Source organism: Theropithecus gelada, chromosome 1 (genome assembly GCF_003255815.1).
Source record: "Theropithecus gelada isolate Dixy chromosome 1, Tgel_1.0, whole genome shotgun sequence".
Lineage (NCBI taxonomy): Eukaryota > Metazoa > Chordata > Mammalia > Primates > Cercopithecidae > Theropithecus > Theropithecus gelada.
Genome location: NC_037668.1, coordinates 153,254,595 through 153,274,040, shown reverse-complemented (window position 1 = coordinate 153,274,040; position 19,446 = coordinate 153,254,595). Strand labels below are relative to the sequence as shown.

General features: G+C 45.1%; 1 protein-coding gene across 2 annotated transcripts in view; it reads right to left on the bottom strand.

The window, feature by feature from the left end:
* Positions 1-19,446, bottom strand: part of TMEM206 (transmembrane protein 206) — a 43,971-nt gene that overhangs the window by 5,272 nt on the left and 19,253 nt on the right. For both annotated transcript variants that reach the window (XM_025368252.1, XM_025368242.1), the window contains 5 exons: positions 17,209-17,418; positions 15,584-15,735; positions 10,445-10,587; positions 8,116-8,260; positions 5,760-5,867 (listed from right to left, as the gene is read on the bottom strand). In XM_025368252.1, coding sequence (XP_025224037.1) covers positions 5,760-5,867; positions 8,116-8,260; positions 10,445-10,587; positions 15,584-15,735; positions 17,209-17,418 — 758 coding nt within the window. The remainder of the gene's footprint in view (positions 1-5,759; positions 5,868-8,115; positions 8,261-10,444; positions 10,588-15,583; positions 15,736-17,208; positions 17,419-19,446) is intronic.

Genomic DNA, 19,446 nt, shown 5'->3' with positions numbered 1-19,446 from the left:
GTAAGGAATTTAAAGAGATAATCATTTATCCACAAAGACAGTGAGAAGAATGAAGTTACAAAACCAAAAAACAAAAAACAAAATAGCCGTAGTAAGTCCTTCTCTATCAGTAACAATATTCACCTAGAAAGACACACAGACTGAAAGTGAAGAGATAGGCCAGGCGCAATGGCTTATGCCTATAATCCCAGCACTTTGGGAGGCCAAGGTGGGCAGACTGTTTGATGGCAGGAGTTTGAGACCAGCCTGGTCAACATGGCGAAACCCTGTCTCTACTAAAAATACAAAAATGAGCGAGGTGTGGTGGCGCATGCCTGTAATTCCAGCTACTTGGGAGCCTGAGGCAGCAGAATCACTTGAACCTGGGAGGTGGAGGTTGCAGTGAGCCAAGATCATGCCACTGTGCTCCAGCCTCGGTGAGAGAGCAAGATTCCATCTCAGAAAAAAAAAAGAAAAAGAAATGAAGGGATAGAAAAAGACATCCCACACAAATGTAAATAAAAAAACAGGTTTAACTATACCTATAGCAGATAAAATAGACTTCAAGTCAAAAACTGGAAAAAGAGACAAAGATCATTATGTAATGATGAGGGAGTCAATTCAACAAGAAGATATAACAACTGTAAATATGTATGCATCCGATATCAGAGAAAGCAAATATATAAAGCAAATATTAAAAGATCTAAAGAGAGAGACAGACTGCAATAATAGTAGGGGACATCAACGTCCCACTCACAACAGTGGGACAGATTATCTAGACAGAAAATCAACAAACATTGCATTTAAACTATACTCCAGACCAAATGGACCTAACTGACATTTACAAAACATTTCATCCGGCCAGAAGCGGTGGCTCACGCCTGTAATCCCAGCACTTTGGGAGACTAAGGCAGGCGGATCGTGAGGTCAGGAGATTGAGACCACCCTGGTTAACACGGTGAAACCCTGTCTCTACTAAAAAATACAAAAAAAATTAGCCAGGCATGATGGCAGGTGCCTGTAGTCCCAGCTACTCGGGAGGCTGAAGCAGGAGAATGTCGTGAACCCGGGAGGCAGAGCTTCCAGTGAGCCAAGTTCGTGCCATTGCACTCCAGCCCGAGCAACAGAGCAAGATTCCATCTCAAAACTCCAACTGCTACAGCATACACATTTTTCTTATCAGCACATGGAACATTCTGCAGGGGAGACCATATGTTGGGCCACAAAACAAGTCTCAACTAATTCAGAAAAATCAAAAGCATATTAAGTATCTTGTCTGACCACAATGTAATAAAACCAGAAATCAATAATGAGGAATTTTGGAAACTGTACAAATACATGGAAATTAAACATGATGCTCCGTAGTGACCAAAGGTCAATGAAGAAATTAAGAAATTAAGAAAGAAATTTTAAAATTTATCGAACAAATGAAAATGGAAACAATATACCAAAGCCTATGAGATACAGCAAAAGCAGTACTAAGAGGGAAGTTTATAATAAATGCCTACATCAAAAAAAGTAGAGATTTCAAATAAGCTAATGATCACTTCAAAGAACTAGAAAAGAACAAACCAAACCCAAATTTACCAGAATAATAATGATCAGAGCAGAAATAAATGAAACTGAAACTTAAATGAAAAGTTAGCTGTTTGACGCCAGGCCAGGGGCTCACACCTGTAATCCCAACAAGGCGGGCAGATCACAAGGTCAAGAGATCAAGACCATCCTGGCCAAAATGGTGAAACCCTGTCTCTACTAAAAATACAAAAATTGGCCGGGTATGGTGGCGGGTGCCTGTAATCCCAGCTACTCGGGAGGCTGAGGCAGGAGAATCGTTTAAACCCAGGAGGCAGAGGTTGCAGTGAGCCAAGATTGCGCTACTGCACTCCAGCCTGGTGATAGAACAAGACGCCGTTTTAGAAAAAAAAAAAGAAACGTTAGTTGTTTGAAAAGTTAAGCAAAATCAATAAACCTTCAGCTAGACTAAGAAAAATAGAATGAAGACCCAAATAAATAAAATCAGACCAAAATAAAAGACATTACAATTGATGCCACAGTAATACAAAGGATCATTAGAGACTTAATGAAAAACTATATGCCAATAAAGGAAAACCTAAAAGAAGTGGAAAAATTCCTGGATACAGAGTCTACCAAGATTGAACCATGAAGAAACAGAAAACCTGAATAGACCAATGTGAGTAACAAGATAGAGGCAGTGACAAAAGAAAAGCCCAGCACCTGATGGCTTCATTGCTAAATTCTATCTAACATTAAAAAAAAATTAATAGCAATTCTACTCAAACTATTCCAAAAAATTGAAGAATATTTCCAAACTCATTCTGCAAGGCCAGCATTACCCTGATACAAAGACACAACAAAAAATGAAAACCACAGGCCAATACCCTGATGAACACAGATGCAAAAGTCCTCAACAAAATATCAGTCAACCAAATTCAATAATTCATTAAAAAGATCATTCACTATGATCAAGTGGGATTCATCCCAGAGATGCAAGGATGATTCAACATATGCAAATCAATAAATGTAACACATCACATTAACAGAATCAAGAACAAAAATCATGTAATCATTTCAATAGATGGTAAAAAAGCATTTAATAAAATTCAACATACTGTCATGATAAAAACTCTCAATGTGCCGGATACGGTGGCTCACTCCTGTAATCCCAACACTTTGGGAGGCCGAGGCGGGCAGATCACTTGAGGTCAGGAGTTTGAGACCAGCCTGGCTGACATGGCGAAACCTCACCTCCACTAAAAATACAAAAATTAGCTGGGCATGGTGATGTGCACCTGTAATCCCAGCTACTCAGGAGGCTGAAGCACAAGAATCATTGGAACCTGGGAGGCAGGGGTTGTAGTGAGCTGAGATCATGCCACTGCACTCCAGCCTGGGAGACAGAATGAAATTGTGTCCAAAAAAAAAAAAAACTCAACAAACCGAGTATAGAAGGAACATACCTAAAAACAATAAAGACCATACATGACAAACCCAAAGCTAACATCATATGGGGAAAAACTGAAAGTCTTTCTTCTAAGATCTGGAACAAGACAAGGATGCCTACTTTCATTATTTTTGTTCAACATAATACTGGAAGTCCTAGCCAGAGCAATTAGACAAGAGAAAGAAATAAAGGGCATCCGAATTGAAAAGAAGTCAAACTGTCTTTGTTTGCGGATGACATGATCTTATACTTTGAAAAACCTAAACACTCCACCAAAAAACTGGCAGAACTGATAAATTCAGTAAAGTCACAGGATACAAAATCAACACACCCAAATCAGGAATATTTCTATATGCTAACAGCAAACAATCTAAAAAACTTATAGCAATGCAAGAATAAAATAAAAAATAGAGCAATCCCATTTACAATAGCTTTAAAAATATAAAATACCTAGGAATAAATTTAACCAAAGAAGTAAAAAATCTCTATAATGAAAACTGTAAAATAGGGACGAAAAAATTGAACAGGACACAAAAAATGGAAAAATATCCTATGTTCATGGATTGGAAGAACTAGTATAATGTCCACACTACCCAAAGCAATCTACAGATTAAATGCAATTCCTATAAAATACCAATGACATTCTTTACAGAAGTAGAAAAAAAATCCTAAATTTTGTATGGAACTACAAAAAATGCCGGATAGCTAAATCAATCCTGGGCAAAAAGAACAAAGCTGAAGGCATCACACTACCTGACTTCAAAATACACTACAAAGTTATAGTAAACAAGGCAGCATGGTATTGGCATAAAAACAGACACATAAGACCAATGGAACAGAACACAGAATCTAGAAATAAATCCATGTATATGCAGCCAACTTATTTTTGACAAAGGCACCAAGAAAATACAATTGGGAAAGGACAGTCTCTTCAATAAATGATGCTGGGAAAATTGGATATCCATATGCAGAAGAATGAAACTAGACCCTATTTTTTACTATATAAAAAAATCCACTCAAAATGGATTAAAGACTCAAATCTAAGACTCGAAATTATAAAACTAGAAGAAAACACTGGAATAATACTTTAGGACATTGGTCTGGACAAAGATGTTTTTGGGAAGACCTCAAAAGCACAGGCAACAACGGCGAAAACAGAAAAATGGGATTACATTAAGCTAAAAAGCTTCTGTACAACAAAGGAAACAATCAACAAAGTTAAGAGACAACCTACAGAACGAGAGAAATTATTTGCAAACTATGCATCCAACAAGGGATTAGTAACCAGAATATATAAGGAACTCAAACAACTCAACAGCAAAAAAAAAGCCAAATAATCCAATTTTAAAATGGGCAAGAGATCTGAATAGCCATTTATCCCAAAAGATGACATTCAAATGGCCAAAAGGCGTATGAAAATATGCTCAACAACACTAATCAATCAGGGAAATGCAAACCAAATCCAAAATAAGGTTATATCACCTCCCCTCAGTTAAAATGACCACTAGCAAAAAGACAGTAAGTAACAGATGATGGTGAAGATGTGGAAAAAGGGGAATGCTTGTATACTGTTGGTAGGAATGTAATAATTTACATTATGACTAATGTAATAATTTACATTATTCAAGTCACTATGAAAAAACAGTATGGAGGTTCCTCAAAAAGCTAAAACTAGAACTACCATATGATCCAGCAATCTCATTGCTGGGTGCATATCCAAAAGAAAGGAAATCAAAAAAGAAAAGAAAAAAAAAAAGAAAGAAAGAAAATCAGTGTATCAAAGAGATGTCCACACTCCCATGTTTACTGTAGCACTATTCACAACAGCCAAGATATGGAATCAACTCAAGTGTCCATCAACACTTAGGATGAATGGATAAGGAAAATGTGGTATATATACACAATGGAATATTATTCAGTCATTAAATAATGAAATCCTGTCATTTGCAGCAACACGAACGAAACTGGAGAATATTATGTTACGTGAAATAAGCCAGGCACAGAAAAACAAATATCACACGTTCTCACTCATGTGGGAGCTAAAAAAAAGTGAGTCCCATGGAGGTAGTGAGTAAAATGTTGGTTACCAGAGGCTGGGAGGGGTTGGGGGAAGCAGAGATGAGGAGAAATTGGTTAATAGGTGCAAAAATACAGTAAGATAGATGACATGATTGTACAGTAGAGCAATTATAGTTAACAAGAATGTATTACATATTTCAAAATAGCTACAAGAATGTTCCCAATGCAAGGAAATTAAAAATGTTTGAGAAGATGGGTAACCCAACTACCCTGACTTTTGATCATTAGACTTTGTATGCATCTATCAAAATATTACATGTACCACATAAATATGTACATTTATCAATTTTTTAAAAATATGGCATTAATTAATGCTTTGTTAATTATTTGAACCATTCTGTTCTTACTACAAGTAGTATTTATCCTACAGAGAACCATTAAGAAAAAGAATAACTTACAACTGCAGTAACCTGTATAGTAGCAACTTAATGCTTTCTACTCAATTTATTCAATGAACATTACTACTAAGCAGCTACTCTGCGCTAAGCACTCCACTATATCCCAGATAAACTATCATGAGCAAAATTAAAGTCCCCCTCCTTTACAGAGAAAGTCTAGTGATGAAGACAAGACCAAACACAAAGAATACGTAACACTGATGCCATACATATAAATTACAAGCGATTTGTGCTATGAAAAAAGATGAGGACAGGTAGGTAGACTTATCAGTCTACAAGAATGAGCCAAAATGCTTCAGGGCAGGGGTTTTGCTATCATAATCTTAAATAATACTCACATCTTGGACTTTCTGGATGAAAGGATCTTTCCATTCAAAGACCACAAAAAACAACTGAGCACTTTTTTCAGCAGCTGGCCTCTGGTCAATGTAGTTAACCACACTTGTCTAGATATGGAGGAGAGAAAGCAATGTTACCACCTCTGTGTGCCCTTCCCTCGCCTGTGTCCAGGGAAAGGAGAGAGAGTAGGCAGGGGATCATAGACTGTGGTTCTCTTCACACTATCTTTTGGAGACAGAGTGGCAAAAATCTCATATATACAAGATCCTGACACTGGTAGCAGAGCTAAGGCTTTACCTTGGTTTCCACAGTTCTCTGGGGAAATGGGATCTGTGATGTACAATAGGTGTTTGGGATTGTCACTGAAATTTGTCACTAGGTATCTGTACTCACAATTAAACCATATTCAGGCCAGGCATGTTGGCTCATGTCTGTAATCCCAACACTTTGGGAGGCTGAGCCGGGCAGATCACCTGAGGTCAGAAGTTTGAGACCAGCCTGGCCAACATGGTTAAGCCCCGTCTCTACTGAAAATACAAAAATTAGCCGGGCGTAGTGGTGGGCGCCTGTAATCCCAGCTACTCAGGACGCTGAGACAAGAGAATCGCTTGAACCTGGGAGGCAGAGGTTGCAGTAAGCCAAAATCGGGCCACTGCACTCCAGCCTGGGGGACAGAGCAAGACTCTGTCTCCAAAAAAAAAATAAAAAATAAACCATATTCAAACTACCATGTAAGACTCACAATTAAAAGCAATAAAAATCCCAAATTTCAAAATACTTGGTTTTCAGACCAAGTATTTGTTTGAACTTTCAACCCTTGTTTCAACCCTTCAGGTTTACAGGGACAAAGCACAGCTGCATAGATCCACACAGCTGAGCATTCCCTGTAAATACTGAGTAGAGGTGCTTGGTGAGATCTGGTAGTCAATTACTAAAGAGGCTGTGTGGCATAACGGAGAGCAGACAGGTAGCAAAGGCAGAAACCAGCTCCACCCAGAGGCTCGGATCCATCATCGAAGCTGAGCCTCAGCTTTGCCACCCGCAAAGGTGAACAAAATGCCTACGTCACTACAGTACGGGGGCATGCCTATGTGAGAGCATTCTAAACTCTAAAATGTGATTTTAAAACACATTAGTTAGTTGTGTTCAAAGGAGCTTATAACACCAACAAAAGACTTCCAATTTAGACAGTAATAAAAGACACTAAAATTTCTTAAATGTAAAGGTTCACTGGGGTTTTCACCCTTTGGTTTCGGATCACAGTGGGAGCTACCAGAAGAGCCAGGGTAGGTGGGGTTGAACTTAGGTAAGTGAACACAGTCTCCTTCCTCAGAGCTGTTGTGGGGCCAGATAAGAAAGGACTTGAATTTCTTGGAGCAAATTTGGATGTAAAAATCTGGGAGATGACATTTATCTTACAAAACAGGAATACTGTAAGGTCCAATCACCGGGAGGGATTGCCACTTCCCAAGGCAGGAAAAATAGCCTTGCTTCCTTGAAGAAAACTGGCTTTGAGCCTCTTCCAAGTATCCAGCCTGGACTAGTTTGAGGAGCTAGGGCTCATGAAAGGACCCTGTTTACCACTAATCCAAGACAGTCCCCTCCTGCCTGACTTCTGGCCAGTGACAGCCTAGTTGGCTGGAGTGTGTCCTTCTGCTCCAAATGAGCATCATGAGCCACTGGGATACAGGAGGAAAAGACTAGCTTTTTTAGTATTTATTTTTATCTCATCCTTTTAACATTTCTGTTTTTGAATGTTTAAAATGTATATAACATTAGGACAATAATAGTATGTTATATCACCTGCAAAGTTGTATGTATATGGGGTATATGCTCAAAAAGTCTTTACTAATGGCAAATCTGAACAAAAAGCTTTCAGCCCACTGGCCTAGCAGCCAGGAGATACAGCTGGCATCTCTTACTGTGACACCCATGAGAGCTGAAGAGGACCTTAGGAAAAGGATCAACATGCACACTTGGGACTACTGTGTCTAGTCTCTCTTCCCTGCAAATAATCAATCTGCTATGCCACTGCCAGCCCCTCACAGTGCTGCTAGATACAGGACATCAGACACGACTGGACGAGTTACTGACCTCTCTGCAAGCCGCAGTGATCTCTGCCCCACACATGCATTCTATGAGGACTGGCCGGTATGTGCGCTGTCTGCAGAAGCACACACAGACTCTCTGGCACAGCGTATGAAGCCCTCCATGGGGGTCCCTTCTCATCTTGACCAAGGCCTACTCACCCTTAAAGCCCTGCTCAAAGGACCCTTCTCTGCAAAGCTTCCCTCCACCTCAGACTTGAATGTGGAAAAGTCACCAGCAGTTTCGAGCAAACCCAGAGCCACCTACCTCCTGCCGGAACTCCACTGCTTCCCGCCCATCCTCCTCCTTGGTCTTCACCAGTGACATCTTGACCCAGGTGCGGAAGCCCCCAGAGAACTTCCAGCTGGAATAGGCACTCTCACAGGCCTGCATGAAGCCTACCCTGTTTGGGCTTGGAGGAAGGAAGGAGAAGGAAGATCCACGTCAATCCAGGTCTGGCAGCAGGAGTCGGAGCCCCCACTGCAAGCTGGTTTCCTTGCTGGCACAACCAGGATGCTGCCCACTCCCTGCCTCCTCTCCAAACTGTGGTTGCCTCAGCAGGGCTGTCAGTCACCAGCAAAAGCAAGGCCCATCCCAGTTTTCTCTCCGTTTGGTTTCCAAATGGAGGGGGAGTTGTCACTGGCCTCAAGGCAGGAACATGATCCCTGAAGCTCCCAGTGGGAGAAATCCTCCTCCCTCCTCCCATCATTCCTATCTACTGCTACCAAAGCTGTCGGCAATGAAGTTGGCAGAAGCTCCTCAGAACACGGCGCTCACGGCTCCTCAGAGAACTCTGGACTTGAGCAGAGCCTGAGGAAGCCCTCACTGGCCTGTCAGCTCCCTCTGGAAAGCCCAAAGAGGGGAAGAGGGTTCCTTGGGGAGCTCTCAGCCAGGTGGGACACCTACAGCATCAGCCCCAAGACAGTGCAGATGCAGCAAAATCAAAGCGAACATAAAAACAAGTAAAAACTGCAGCAGCGTCCTGAGGAAGCTCACAAAAGGAGTGTGGAGTGGGGGCGGGATCCCGGAGGAAGTCTTCCAGGAGGAAGGCAAGATGGCCAGCTTGAAGCAGGGAAGGGAGGAATTCTAGGTGGCAGAAAGGGTGGAAAATGCTAAGGCAGAGGCTCTGGGGTGGAAGAACAAAGCAGTAGTGGTGTGGAATGGAGGCAGCTCGCTGCACGTCCACTGGGGAGCAGCCTCCCTGCCTCGGTAGCTGCCTCCCCGCTTGCTCTGAATAGAGCCTCTGTGGTCAGCCGGACCAGGAACTGAGTCTCTCTCAGCTCAGGCATATGAAGAAAATTCTCCTGCCCTCTAGGCTCCACGGTGTGACCCCAAAGCAGTGTGTGTGGAGCAGACAGGAACTTTCTGATGGTCAGGAGACATTCATCCCTGTAAATCAAAGACTAAGAGAGGTGGCGGAGCTTCCATCATCATACTAGAGATGCAGTAGACCCTTAAACAACACAGGTTTGAGCTGGGCGGGTCCATTCACACACGTATTTTCTTCCGCCTCCGCCACTCCTGAGACAGCAAGACCAGTCCCCGTCCTCCTCAGCCTACTCAACATGAAGGCGACGAGGATTAAGGCCTTTACAATGATCACTTCCACTTAATGAAGAGTAAGTATATTTTCTCTTCCTTTTTTTTTTTTTTGAGACGGAGTCTCGCTCTGTTGCCCAGGCTGGAGTGCAGTGGCCGGATCTCAGCTCACTGCAAGCTCCGCCTCCCGGGTTCAATCGATTATCCTGCCTCAGCCTCCTGAGTAGCTGGGACTACGGGTGCATGCTACCACACCCGGCTAATTTTTTGTATTTTTAGTAGAGACGGGGTTTCACCATGTTAGCCAGGATGGTCTCGATCTCCTGACCCTGTGATCCGCCCACCTCGGCCTCCCAAAGTGCTAGGATTACAGGTATGAGCCACCACACCTGGCCATGATTTTCTTAATAACATTTTCTTTTCTCTAGTTTACTTTATAAGAATATAGTCTATGATATATATAACCACAAAATATGTGTGGTTTATGTTATTGGTAAGGCTTCTGTCAATAGTAGGCTGTTAGTAATTAAGTTTTGGGGGAGTCAAAAGTTATCCACAAATTTTTGGCTGCACAGGCAGGAGTGGTTAAGTTTGGTCACCCCAAACCCCAAGTTGTTCAAGGGCCAACTGTATTTCAGGCAAACACACACTGAGCCCTAGGGGCAAGACGTGGGTCCTGTGCACACTGGAGGGGTGGGGAGTGGAACCAAGGAACCACACAAGAACTTTCCCTCAAGAGGACTTACAAATCAAAGGCAACTTCCCCTACTCCTCAGCAGCCCCAGGCAATGGCAAGACCAAACGATCTCTCCAGAACCAGTCAGCACTATGTGCATGGACAGCCAGCGTGCTCCTCCACACCAGCTTCGCTTAACTTTGTGATAAGACGTTGAGTGGACCAGCCGAGCTCATGAGGTCCCTTCCTGGGCCAATGGGTCATCGGGGAATGTCCCTTCCCTTCCCTGCCCTCAGCCCTCCATCTCTAGCCCAGGGATGTACATGGCTGGAATGAGATCAAAAGTAGACAGTAAGCCCACTGTGAACTCTAAAAGGCCACCTTTGCAGGAACTCCTGGAAAGAAGAGAAGAGGAGGTAATCAATGGCGCTGAAGTCCTCACTACTGTTGTTCAGGCGGAACTGGAGGAAGACCAGCTCCCGCTTTTTCACTTCCCGGGGCCCCTGGACAATCAGGGCAGATTTCTGCAGAGAGACAAAGGACAGAGTCTCAGTCCTGGGAGAGCACACAGAGGTCTCTGGGTCTGAGGGCAGAAGCATTGACTGGAAAGCCCATAGCTCCTCGCCCAGTGGTCTCCAAAGGGACCACTAGCCAGACCCTCCTGTTCAGGCGAGAACAGGCCCAGGCTGGGACTCATGCTCATTCCTGGGGAGCTTCCCCCACACGATGCCCGACCAGAGCTGAATGCAGCTCATTCTCTGTCCACTTTTCTCATTGGTTGTTTGAGTTATGGAAGCCCTTAATTTAGCAAGGATGTTCACTTTCATCTGTTACGTGTGCCAATCTTTTCTTCCAGTCTGTCATTTTTCTTTCAACTTTGTTTCCAATGTCACTTGTCCTATGGAAACTTTAAATTTAATGTAGTGAAACCTATGAACCTTTTTTTCTAAAGTTAATCTATAAATTCAGTTTCCATCACAGTTAAAAGTCCCAGTGAATTTTTTTTTGTGGAACTAAGCAAGCTAGTTTTAAAGCATACTTAGAAGAACACGTGTTCAAAAATAACCAAGACAAGTTTGGGGATGGGGAAGACTGGTAGGGAAGGCACTATAGGGAAACTTATAAACCTATAAACCATAAAGAAACCTTTTCTTTATAGCTTTGGGTTTTGCTTGCTGACGAAAGCCAAAATTATATCAATATTCTCCTCTATTTCTTTATAGCATTTTTTAACCTTTTTTACATTTACATACTTTATATATCTGGCTTTAAGCTCTGCATATAGTGTGAAACAGGGCTCTAACTCCTACTTCCCAAACAATGCATAGAGACAGGTTTTAAAGCCTCTTCCCCTCCCTGCTTTATCCTATACTAAATTCAATATAGAACCAACATCTGTGTCTGCTCCTGGCCCTAGCAGAGCCCACACATTTGTCTGTCTCTGTCCAGTACTATGCTGCTTTGATTCCTGTGGTTTTCCACTGTTCCCAGATCTGGGCCGGTGCCCTCCCCACTAGTCTTCCCCATCCCCAAACTTGTCTTGGTTATTTTTGAACATGTGTTCCCCTAAGTACGCTTTATTTTTTTTTTTTTTTTTTTTTTGAGACTGAGTCTGGCTCTGTCACCCAGGCTGGAGTGCGGTGGCCGGATCTCAGCTCACTGCAAGCTCCGCCTCCCGGGTTCACGCCATTCTCCTGCCTCAGCCTCCCGAGTAGCTGGGACCACAGGCGCCCGCCACTTCGCCCGGCTAGTTTTTTGTATTTTTTAGTAGAGACGGGGTTTCGCCGTGTTAGCCAGGATGGTCTCGATCTCCTGACCTCGTGATCCGCCCGTCTCGGCCTCCCAAAGTGCTGGGATTACAGGCTTGAGCCACCGCGCCCGGCCCCTAAGTACGCTTTAAAACTAGCTTGCTTAGTTCCACAAAAAAAATCCACTGGGACTTTTAACTGTGATGGAAACTGAATTTGTAGATTAACTTTAGAAAAAAATGTCTTTTACATCAACTCATATGGAATTCCACACTGACTATTAATATTGCCACTTCTGGTCTTTGTTGCATTTTCCAAAGACAGCTTTGTCCATCTTACTTATTTTTCAACCTTTCTGTGCCATTTTGTTTTAAGTATGCAACAGAGAGCACTGTCCCTGGTTTCTATTATCCATTTCTTCCTTTAGTACTAGAATGGCTTTCCCAACCCAGGTTTCAGCAGAATCCACTCCCCCTGCTGGAGCCTCATCTCTGCCCTCAAATGTAGCCATGTGATGAAGTTCCTAATGTGTGGAAGAAAAGGAGACTCATTCAACTCCATGCCATTTCCTGAAAAGGGAACTGCTTGCCCTCCACTTCTCACCTTCCCAGGCGTGGGCATGTGCACGCGCGTGCGCGCGCACACACACACACACACACTGCCCACATGGACCAGAACAATGCCCAGGGGACAGCACAGTGACAAGATAAAAGTCATGGCTGGACCATCCTATGAGGCAGCACTGGCCACTATGCCACACAGCCTGCATGCCAGGACTGTTCTCAAAGAGAGGAGGAGACTTCACCCTCATCTCAGCCACCGTATTTGCAGGTTTTGTTTTTATTCGGTAGCTTAGCTTATACTCTGACTAATACACAATTTGTTAACTGACATTGGAATGTTTCATGGTTGCAAAAAAATCTAAAAATGAGGCATCAGCCAAACATTTGGGCGGTGGGAAAATGGCGGGCAGTAAGGAAATAGATAAGGATCCCGCAGGCTGGAAAGGTGGCAAACCTTATTGTGCCAGACAGAGCATTTGATAAAAAATAACTACCATTAAATTGAGAGCATGAAAGAAAGCACCAGAAAATCACAAAATTCCGAAGATGTTACAAATATAACAGGATGAGACCCTCGACTAGGGTCACTTTCACATGGACTTGATTAGATGCGAACAGCCAGAAGCCTACAGTTTCTAAAATCTCACTGCAAACAAAGGCAATGGGAGGAGGAGGCGGGTAAGAAGCCACCCTCCCAGTTTGTGATTGTTTAGCCCTAAAGCCGCTCACACAATCAGGAAGTGAGTGGCACAAGCTGTGCAGCCACCAGGGAGGGCGTATTTTCTAATATCCACTTCAGATATGGCCACAGAGCATTACCACCAAGGCAGAAGTTCCAGGGACAAGGCCAGAGCACATAGGAGTCTCTTTCTGAGGGCAGCAACAGGTTCAAACCAAGGAGCTTACTTCACGCCAAGAAGGCGTCTCACCGGTCCCACCCCGCAGGGTTCCAGCACTGCTGCAGAGCAGAGCTGCGGGCCCTTCCCCTTCGTCCTTTTCCAAACGGGAGCTCTACTGCTCTCATCGTGTTCTTCCTCCACTGCTATACGCTGGTTTGGGTAGGAAACTTGGTGGATAGGAAGGAGATAACTTCTCTGTTAGTTTATAGCTTGTGGACTTCAAGGAATTGATGGAGGAGACGAACCATCACTCAGAGCCGGGGGCTAGTAGCTGTATTCAACTTCATTTCCATAAAAACAACTCTCTCTTTGTGCCCCTATTTCAAGGGTTTTTACACTACTTAGTCGAATCATGTAACGACTGTAACAAGTGCAACTGGCCTACACGGGTTTGGAATTGACCCTCACTAACTCCTCGTAAGCGTACCCTTCAACTGCGGGAGGAGAAGAGGGCATCCAGAGAACAGGCACTTGGTGGGCCCGAAGCAGCCATGAGTGTTCATTAGCGTGTTTTACAGAGGGATGAAGGGAGTTGGGAATCCAGACAGAGAGCTTCTATTATACATATAACTCCACATTGGAATTGTTTAAAAGTTGTTTTCCTTTTTGTTTTAATTAGCTTCCATTTCCCTATTCTAGAGTCCATTCTATTTGTCCATCTTGGTCTTTTTCTGTCATTGGTTTCATGCAAATGTCTAGTGACCATTAATTCTCCATTCTTATTTATGAATGAAGGATTAGGTTGACTAGTATAGGTCTGGGTTTTGATTTCTTCCAAAGTAGTAAATTTCTGTTTCTCTAATAGGCCTCTCCCTTGCATGGGAAAGCTAAGTATGCTCTGTGGAAGCACACTGAGTATTCCAGTGTGTTTTACTCTGGGAAGAGTCCTTTCCTTTAGTTCTCTCTCCTTTTCCATTGTAGAAGTCTGCTCTGTTTCCTATGCCTAAGCAAAGAATCTTCCCTTAGCTTCTGTAGAGAATGGTTCCAGGGTCTTTTACCCAGAAGCAACCATCCCCAGCGGCTCTGCATACCTGGGGAGGGTATAGGGTGTGTCTGGCCCAGCCAACAGGCAGTCCAGTAATGACTACCCTGCTTTCTAACAGCGCTGATTCCAAGCTGGGGGTTTGGCAGGAAAGCTTGTACCTCTCCAGCAGGTCTCTCCTGCATCTCTTTTGGGTTAGGGTTTTCTCTAATTTCTTTGCTCCACCAATCTGGCCCAAGCTCTTTTTCATACTTTATACCAGTTCCTCAAAATGTCTGGTCCACTGGTGATATCCTTTCTTTATGTGCAAAGCTATTATTGATGTTCTAGTCCGTTTTAGCTCGTTTCTTACAGAATCATTTCAGCAGAATTTTAGGAGGGGGCCTAGCGTACACATACTAACGAAAAAATATTAGTGCGATTCTTTCATCTTAAAACCCACTAACAGTTCCCTGTTACCCAAGGGAGCAAGTGAGGCTCTACAGCACGATGCATGTTCTTTTCTCATCTGGCCATTACTCTGTCCACAGCTTCATCACCCATTAGTCTTCTAGCGCTCCTGACCCTATGAAACATCTCCCCACCAACTGCAGTTGTGCCCAGAGGCGCAAGCACAACATGTCGTCTCTTCCCTTTAGGTCATGGTGCAATTTCCTCTGCCTAGAAAACCTTTCCTTCCCAATTTCATCTGGAAAACTTTATTGTAGCCCCTTTCAATCCTTTCTGAAGCAAGGAAATGAGATGTAAATCAAAAACAGCTACCCTGCCTTTGAAACCCTGTGCAGTGCCACTCCTCCAGGGCACTCCGAACCCCATCCCTTAGTCATCCTTCCCAGCCATGCTGTTGTATATGACAATACGGCCAGCCCAGGGCCCAGGAGTCGTTGTCCCCAGACCAGCACTCCTTTACGCTGGCATATTTATTTCAAACTACGGATTCCCAGGCCCCACCTAAGGAATTATAATTCGGTTGGCTTCACATGGAACCTGAAAATTTGTATTTTCAAAAAGTATCCTGGCAATTCTGTCAAGCGGTCAGGTATGGGACCCACTTCGCTATATCCCACCAGCCCCACCCTTTAGCCCTGTCATTCTTCCATCGGGGACAGGGTCTCACCGCACTGTCAGGAATCCCTGAGCATTACTCGGCAAAGGCTGGAGGCCTCACTGTCCTCCCTGAATGCAAACGAGCCAACCACAGCCAAGTGTCCACGTGGCACAGCCGCATGTCTGCTTGGGGACCGAGGCCCCACACTGAGTGAGTGGAAGAAGGAATGTGGGGCTAACAGAGCAGCTGCCCAGACCCAGCTCAGGCAGACTGGAATTACCACAGTCTGATTGGAGAAGGGGTCCGTGTAGTTGATCCTCTGGGTGGTACAATTCATGTCACCCGGCTGGCCAGGGCTTGTCAGAGGAGGAATGACCTCATAATGGTGCTTACAGCTGAGCAACTGGGCCTGACCGGGATACAGGGCAATACCTGGAGGCACAAACAGGAAAAGCAAGTGTCAGAAATCACAGTCCTGACCACATCCCTGAAATCATCTCACATCTACCAACAACCTGTGTTCTGGACTTCCTGGATGACTGCAGGGAAGGGAGAAGAAAAGGGTTTCAGAGGGTGAGGAGCCACATCCCCTGGCATCAGAAAGCCCCGCTCTAGCAGAGGGCACAAGCCCCTCCTCAGTAAGCCCCTGGCCAACCTGGGATCCAGCCACCCTGATGCCCACATCAAAACCCAGTCCCCCTCAGAGCCTCGCTCCACACCCTCCGAGGGAGTGTCTCTTGACTCAGCCCCACTGTGCCATCCCTCTGGGCCAACACCCACCTGCAGAATCGCTGGGAGGCTCTAAGCTGTGGAATTCCTCAGAACTCATTTTGTCTCTTAGACTGGGAGCCCCAAGTGTGCGAGTCACATCCCAAGAGTCCCTCCCTCTTCCCAGCCCAGGCACCTCTACGGACAGTAGCTGTCCAGCCTCAAGGGCAGCAATGCTAAGACGGCAGCACACGGTATCAGAGACAGACTTCAGAGAGACTAACAGACCAGACAGAGAAAGTAAAACCTACAGATAAAGAAGACTCAAGCAGACACACAGAGAAGAGGGACAAACACAAGACAGGAAGAGATGGGCAGAGGAGCCATGACCAGCACAACTGACTCTGCTGGAGGCTGGCAGGAAGCCCCAGAGAGAGGGCACCTGGACTCTGACTCTGCCATGTGAGCAGGCCCTCCCGCAGGTCACTCAGGGGCATCTGTGGACAGAGCAGGTAGCACACACTGGGTAGACAGGGCCAAAGTCACACAGCTCATGCCTCCTCATTTACTCTACAGCCCCCAGAGCATCCAGTGCCAGCCTGTAGCCCAGAGCAGACAGCCTGCTCTGTAGCAGAGCAGACTCCCACTCAGGGACCAGACACCCCAGTGGGACAGGTATACCCAGTGTGGCCTGGGAGTCCCTCTCCAGGCAGGGTTCCTGTCTACCTTGAATGGTCTCACCTCCCCTATCACCCTCCCCACCCCACAGTCCAGCCTTGACTCCTGCTTCTCCTCATCCCTGCCCTCTGGCCCCAGCCAAGTTAGTCTCATCCTCTCCAGAGAAGCCCTCTGCCTCCCTAGACACCCCTTCGCTCTGCTGATCCCCATCCCAAAGACACTCTCTTCCCATCTATGTGCTTTTCAAGGCCCAGCTCAAATCCTACCTCTCTGCCAAGCTTTCCCTGACCCCTCTAGTAGCCTGCAATAGCTACTCTAGGCTCTGTTCATTTCTCTCCTCAGCACGTACCACACTCCCAATAGCAGCTCTTTGGGTGTAGACGCTATACCTAGACTATGCTTGGTTGGACTCCTCTGCCCTGCCCATAGTGCCACAAATACAATGGCAGCTCAGGGAGTATCTGCCAGCCGACACCCTAGATCTGGGGCCCTGATGCCTGGCCCAGGGGCAGGCTCTACCTGGGGCATCATAGCGATCCACTTCCTTGTAAGACACAGACATGACAGGGTGCTTGAGTTTCTCACGAAAGTCTGTGATGGTCTGGTAGACCAGGAAGACGGCCACAGCCATGAGCAGCAGGTAGATGAAGATGAGCAGGACCGAGAAGACGTTCTTCAGGCAGGCCTTGCTAAAGCGGATGCTGCTGGAGGCAGACTCGCTGTCCAGGCCTGACAACAACAAAACACCACGTGACCCAGGACACAGGGACAAGGTACAGCCAGAGATGGTCAGCAACCTCCAGGCCCTTGCCTACCTCACCAAGGAGGTGAGGTCACCTGCACGCCCAACCTTTCCACCTCACCCCACAAATCCCAACAAAGGGCACCTGTAAACATTTACTACACAGCTTCTCCGCCAGGCAGAGGACACCAAGCTGAAGGAGACTTATTCATTGTCTTTAAGGAGTTTACTCTCAAAAGAAAAAAGATAAAAGATAAAAAAAAAAATAAAAATTTTAAAAGAACAAGCAAAAAACAAACAGAACAGAAAAAAGGAGTTTACTCTCTAGAAGGATAGGCAGTTACAATCCAACAGCCTACCCCTCTGGCCTTATCCCTCACCACTCCACTTCCCCAATTCTCCCAGCTCCACCTCTCCTCATCGACTTTCTGTTCTTCTGGCGTGCCCTGCTCAACCCGGGAGCCTCTCACATTTACCATTCCCTCTGCTTGATTTTCTTTTCTTCCACAGCTGACGCCTCACTCATCCTAAGCCCCGAAAGCTTTTTGCTTGGCATCTGGCTTCCAACCGTGACAGAGTCACTATCCTTCCATGGAAGCATTTTAATTTAGAAAGACATTTTATAGGCCAGGCGCAGTGGCTTACGCCTGTAATCCCAACACTTTGGAGGCCGAGGCGGGCGGATCACCTGAGGTCAGGAGTTCGAGACCAACCTGACCAACACGGTGAAACCCCGTCTCTACTAAAAATACAAAATTAGCTGAGCATGGTGGCACATGCCTGTAATCCCAGCTACTCAAGAGGCTGAGGCAGTAGAATCGCTTGAACTCAGGAGGCGGAGGTTGCAGTGAGCCAAGATCGTGCCATTGCACTCTAGCCTGGGCAACAAGAGTGAAACTCTGTCTCAAAAAAAAAAAAAAGAAAGACATTTTCTTGAAAAAGCCTCTCCTGACCCCTAACCTTTATTTGGGCACCTCTTCCTGAATGTCCCCTACTTCATCACTCTGCAATGTCATGTCTATACATCTTTTTCTCCCCCTAGGCTGTGAGTTCCATGAGGGCAGGGATGGGGCCAGTCTTACCCATAACTGAATCCTTAGCCCTTCATGCTATGCCTGGAACATTCTGCATTTACATGGTGACTGTTTAAACACGTCCTGATGCCATTGGTACAACACAACTCTGTCTCCCCTACCTCCCTCACAAAATCCTGAGACTAGAAGCTAGATTAATCTCTGTTATGGGCAAAACTGTATCCCCCACCCTCAAATTCAGGTTGAGCCCTAACCCTCAGTGTGACTATATTTAGAGACAGGGCCTTCATGGATATAATTAAGGTTAAATGTGGCCATAAGGACGAGGCCTGATCCAACAGGACCAGAATCCTTATAAGAGGAGGAGACACTAGGAGCACAAGCACACAGGAAAAAAGTTCAAGTGAGGACACAATGAGAAGGCAGCTGTCTGCAAGCCAAAGAGAGAGGCCTCACCAGAAATCAACCCTGCTGGCACCTTGATATTGGACTTCTTGCTTCCAGAACTGTGAGAAATAAATTTCTATTGTTTATGCTACTCATCTGTGGCATTTTGTTACAGCAGTCCGAGCTGACTAAGATACTCCCACAGGGTTCTCTGTGCCCTCTCTGCTCCTCAGCTGAAAATGGAGCTCCCTGAGAAGAAGCCCTATTTCCTCCACAGCCCAGGTTTGCACAAGGCTGAGAACAAGGGAAGCATCTGAACATAGGCCCCAAAAGGTATCTGCTTGGCATCTGGCTTCCAACAGTGACAGAGTAGCAGTGTCACATCACCCTTCCACAGAAAACAATTATAAACTTTGGACAACATATTTTAAATTATTTGAAGGCACTAAGAGAATGATCAAAAGCAGGTAGAAATTGAAAGAGAGGCTACCCTTGAAAGAGAACTGTACTTGGTGAGATTTATACATCTGTAGCTTTTTGCCTAAGAATACATGCCAATCCCTATAAGGCATGGTTCAGAGTGACAGGGACAAA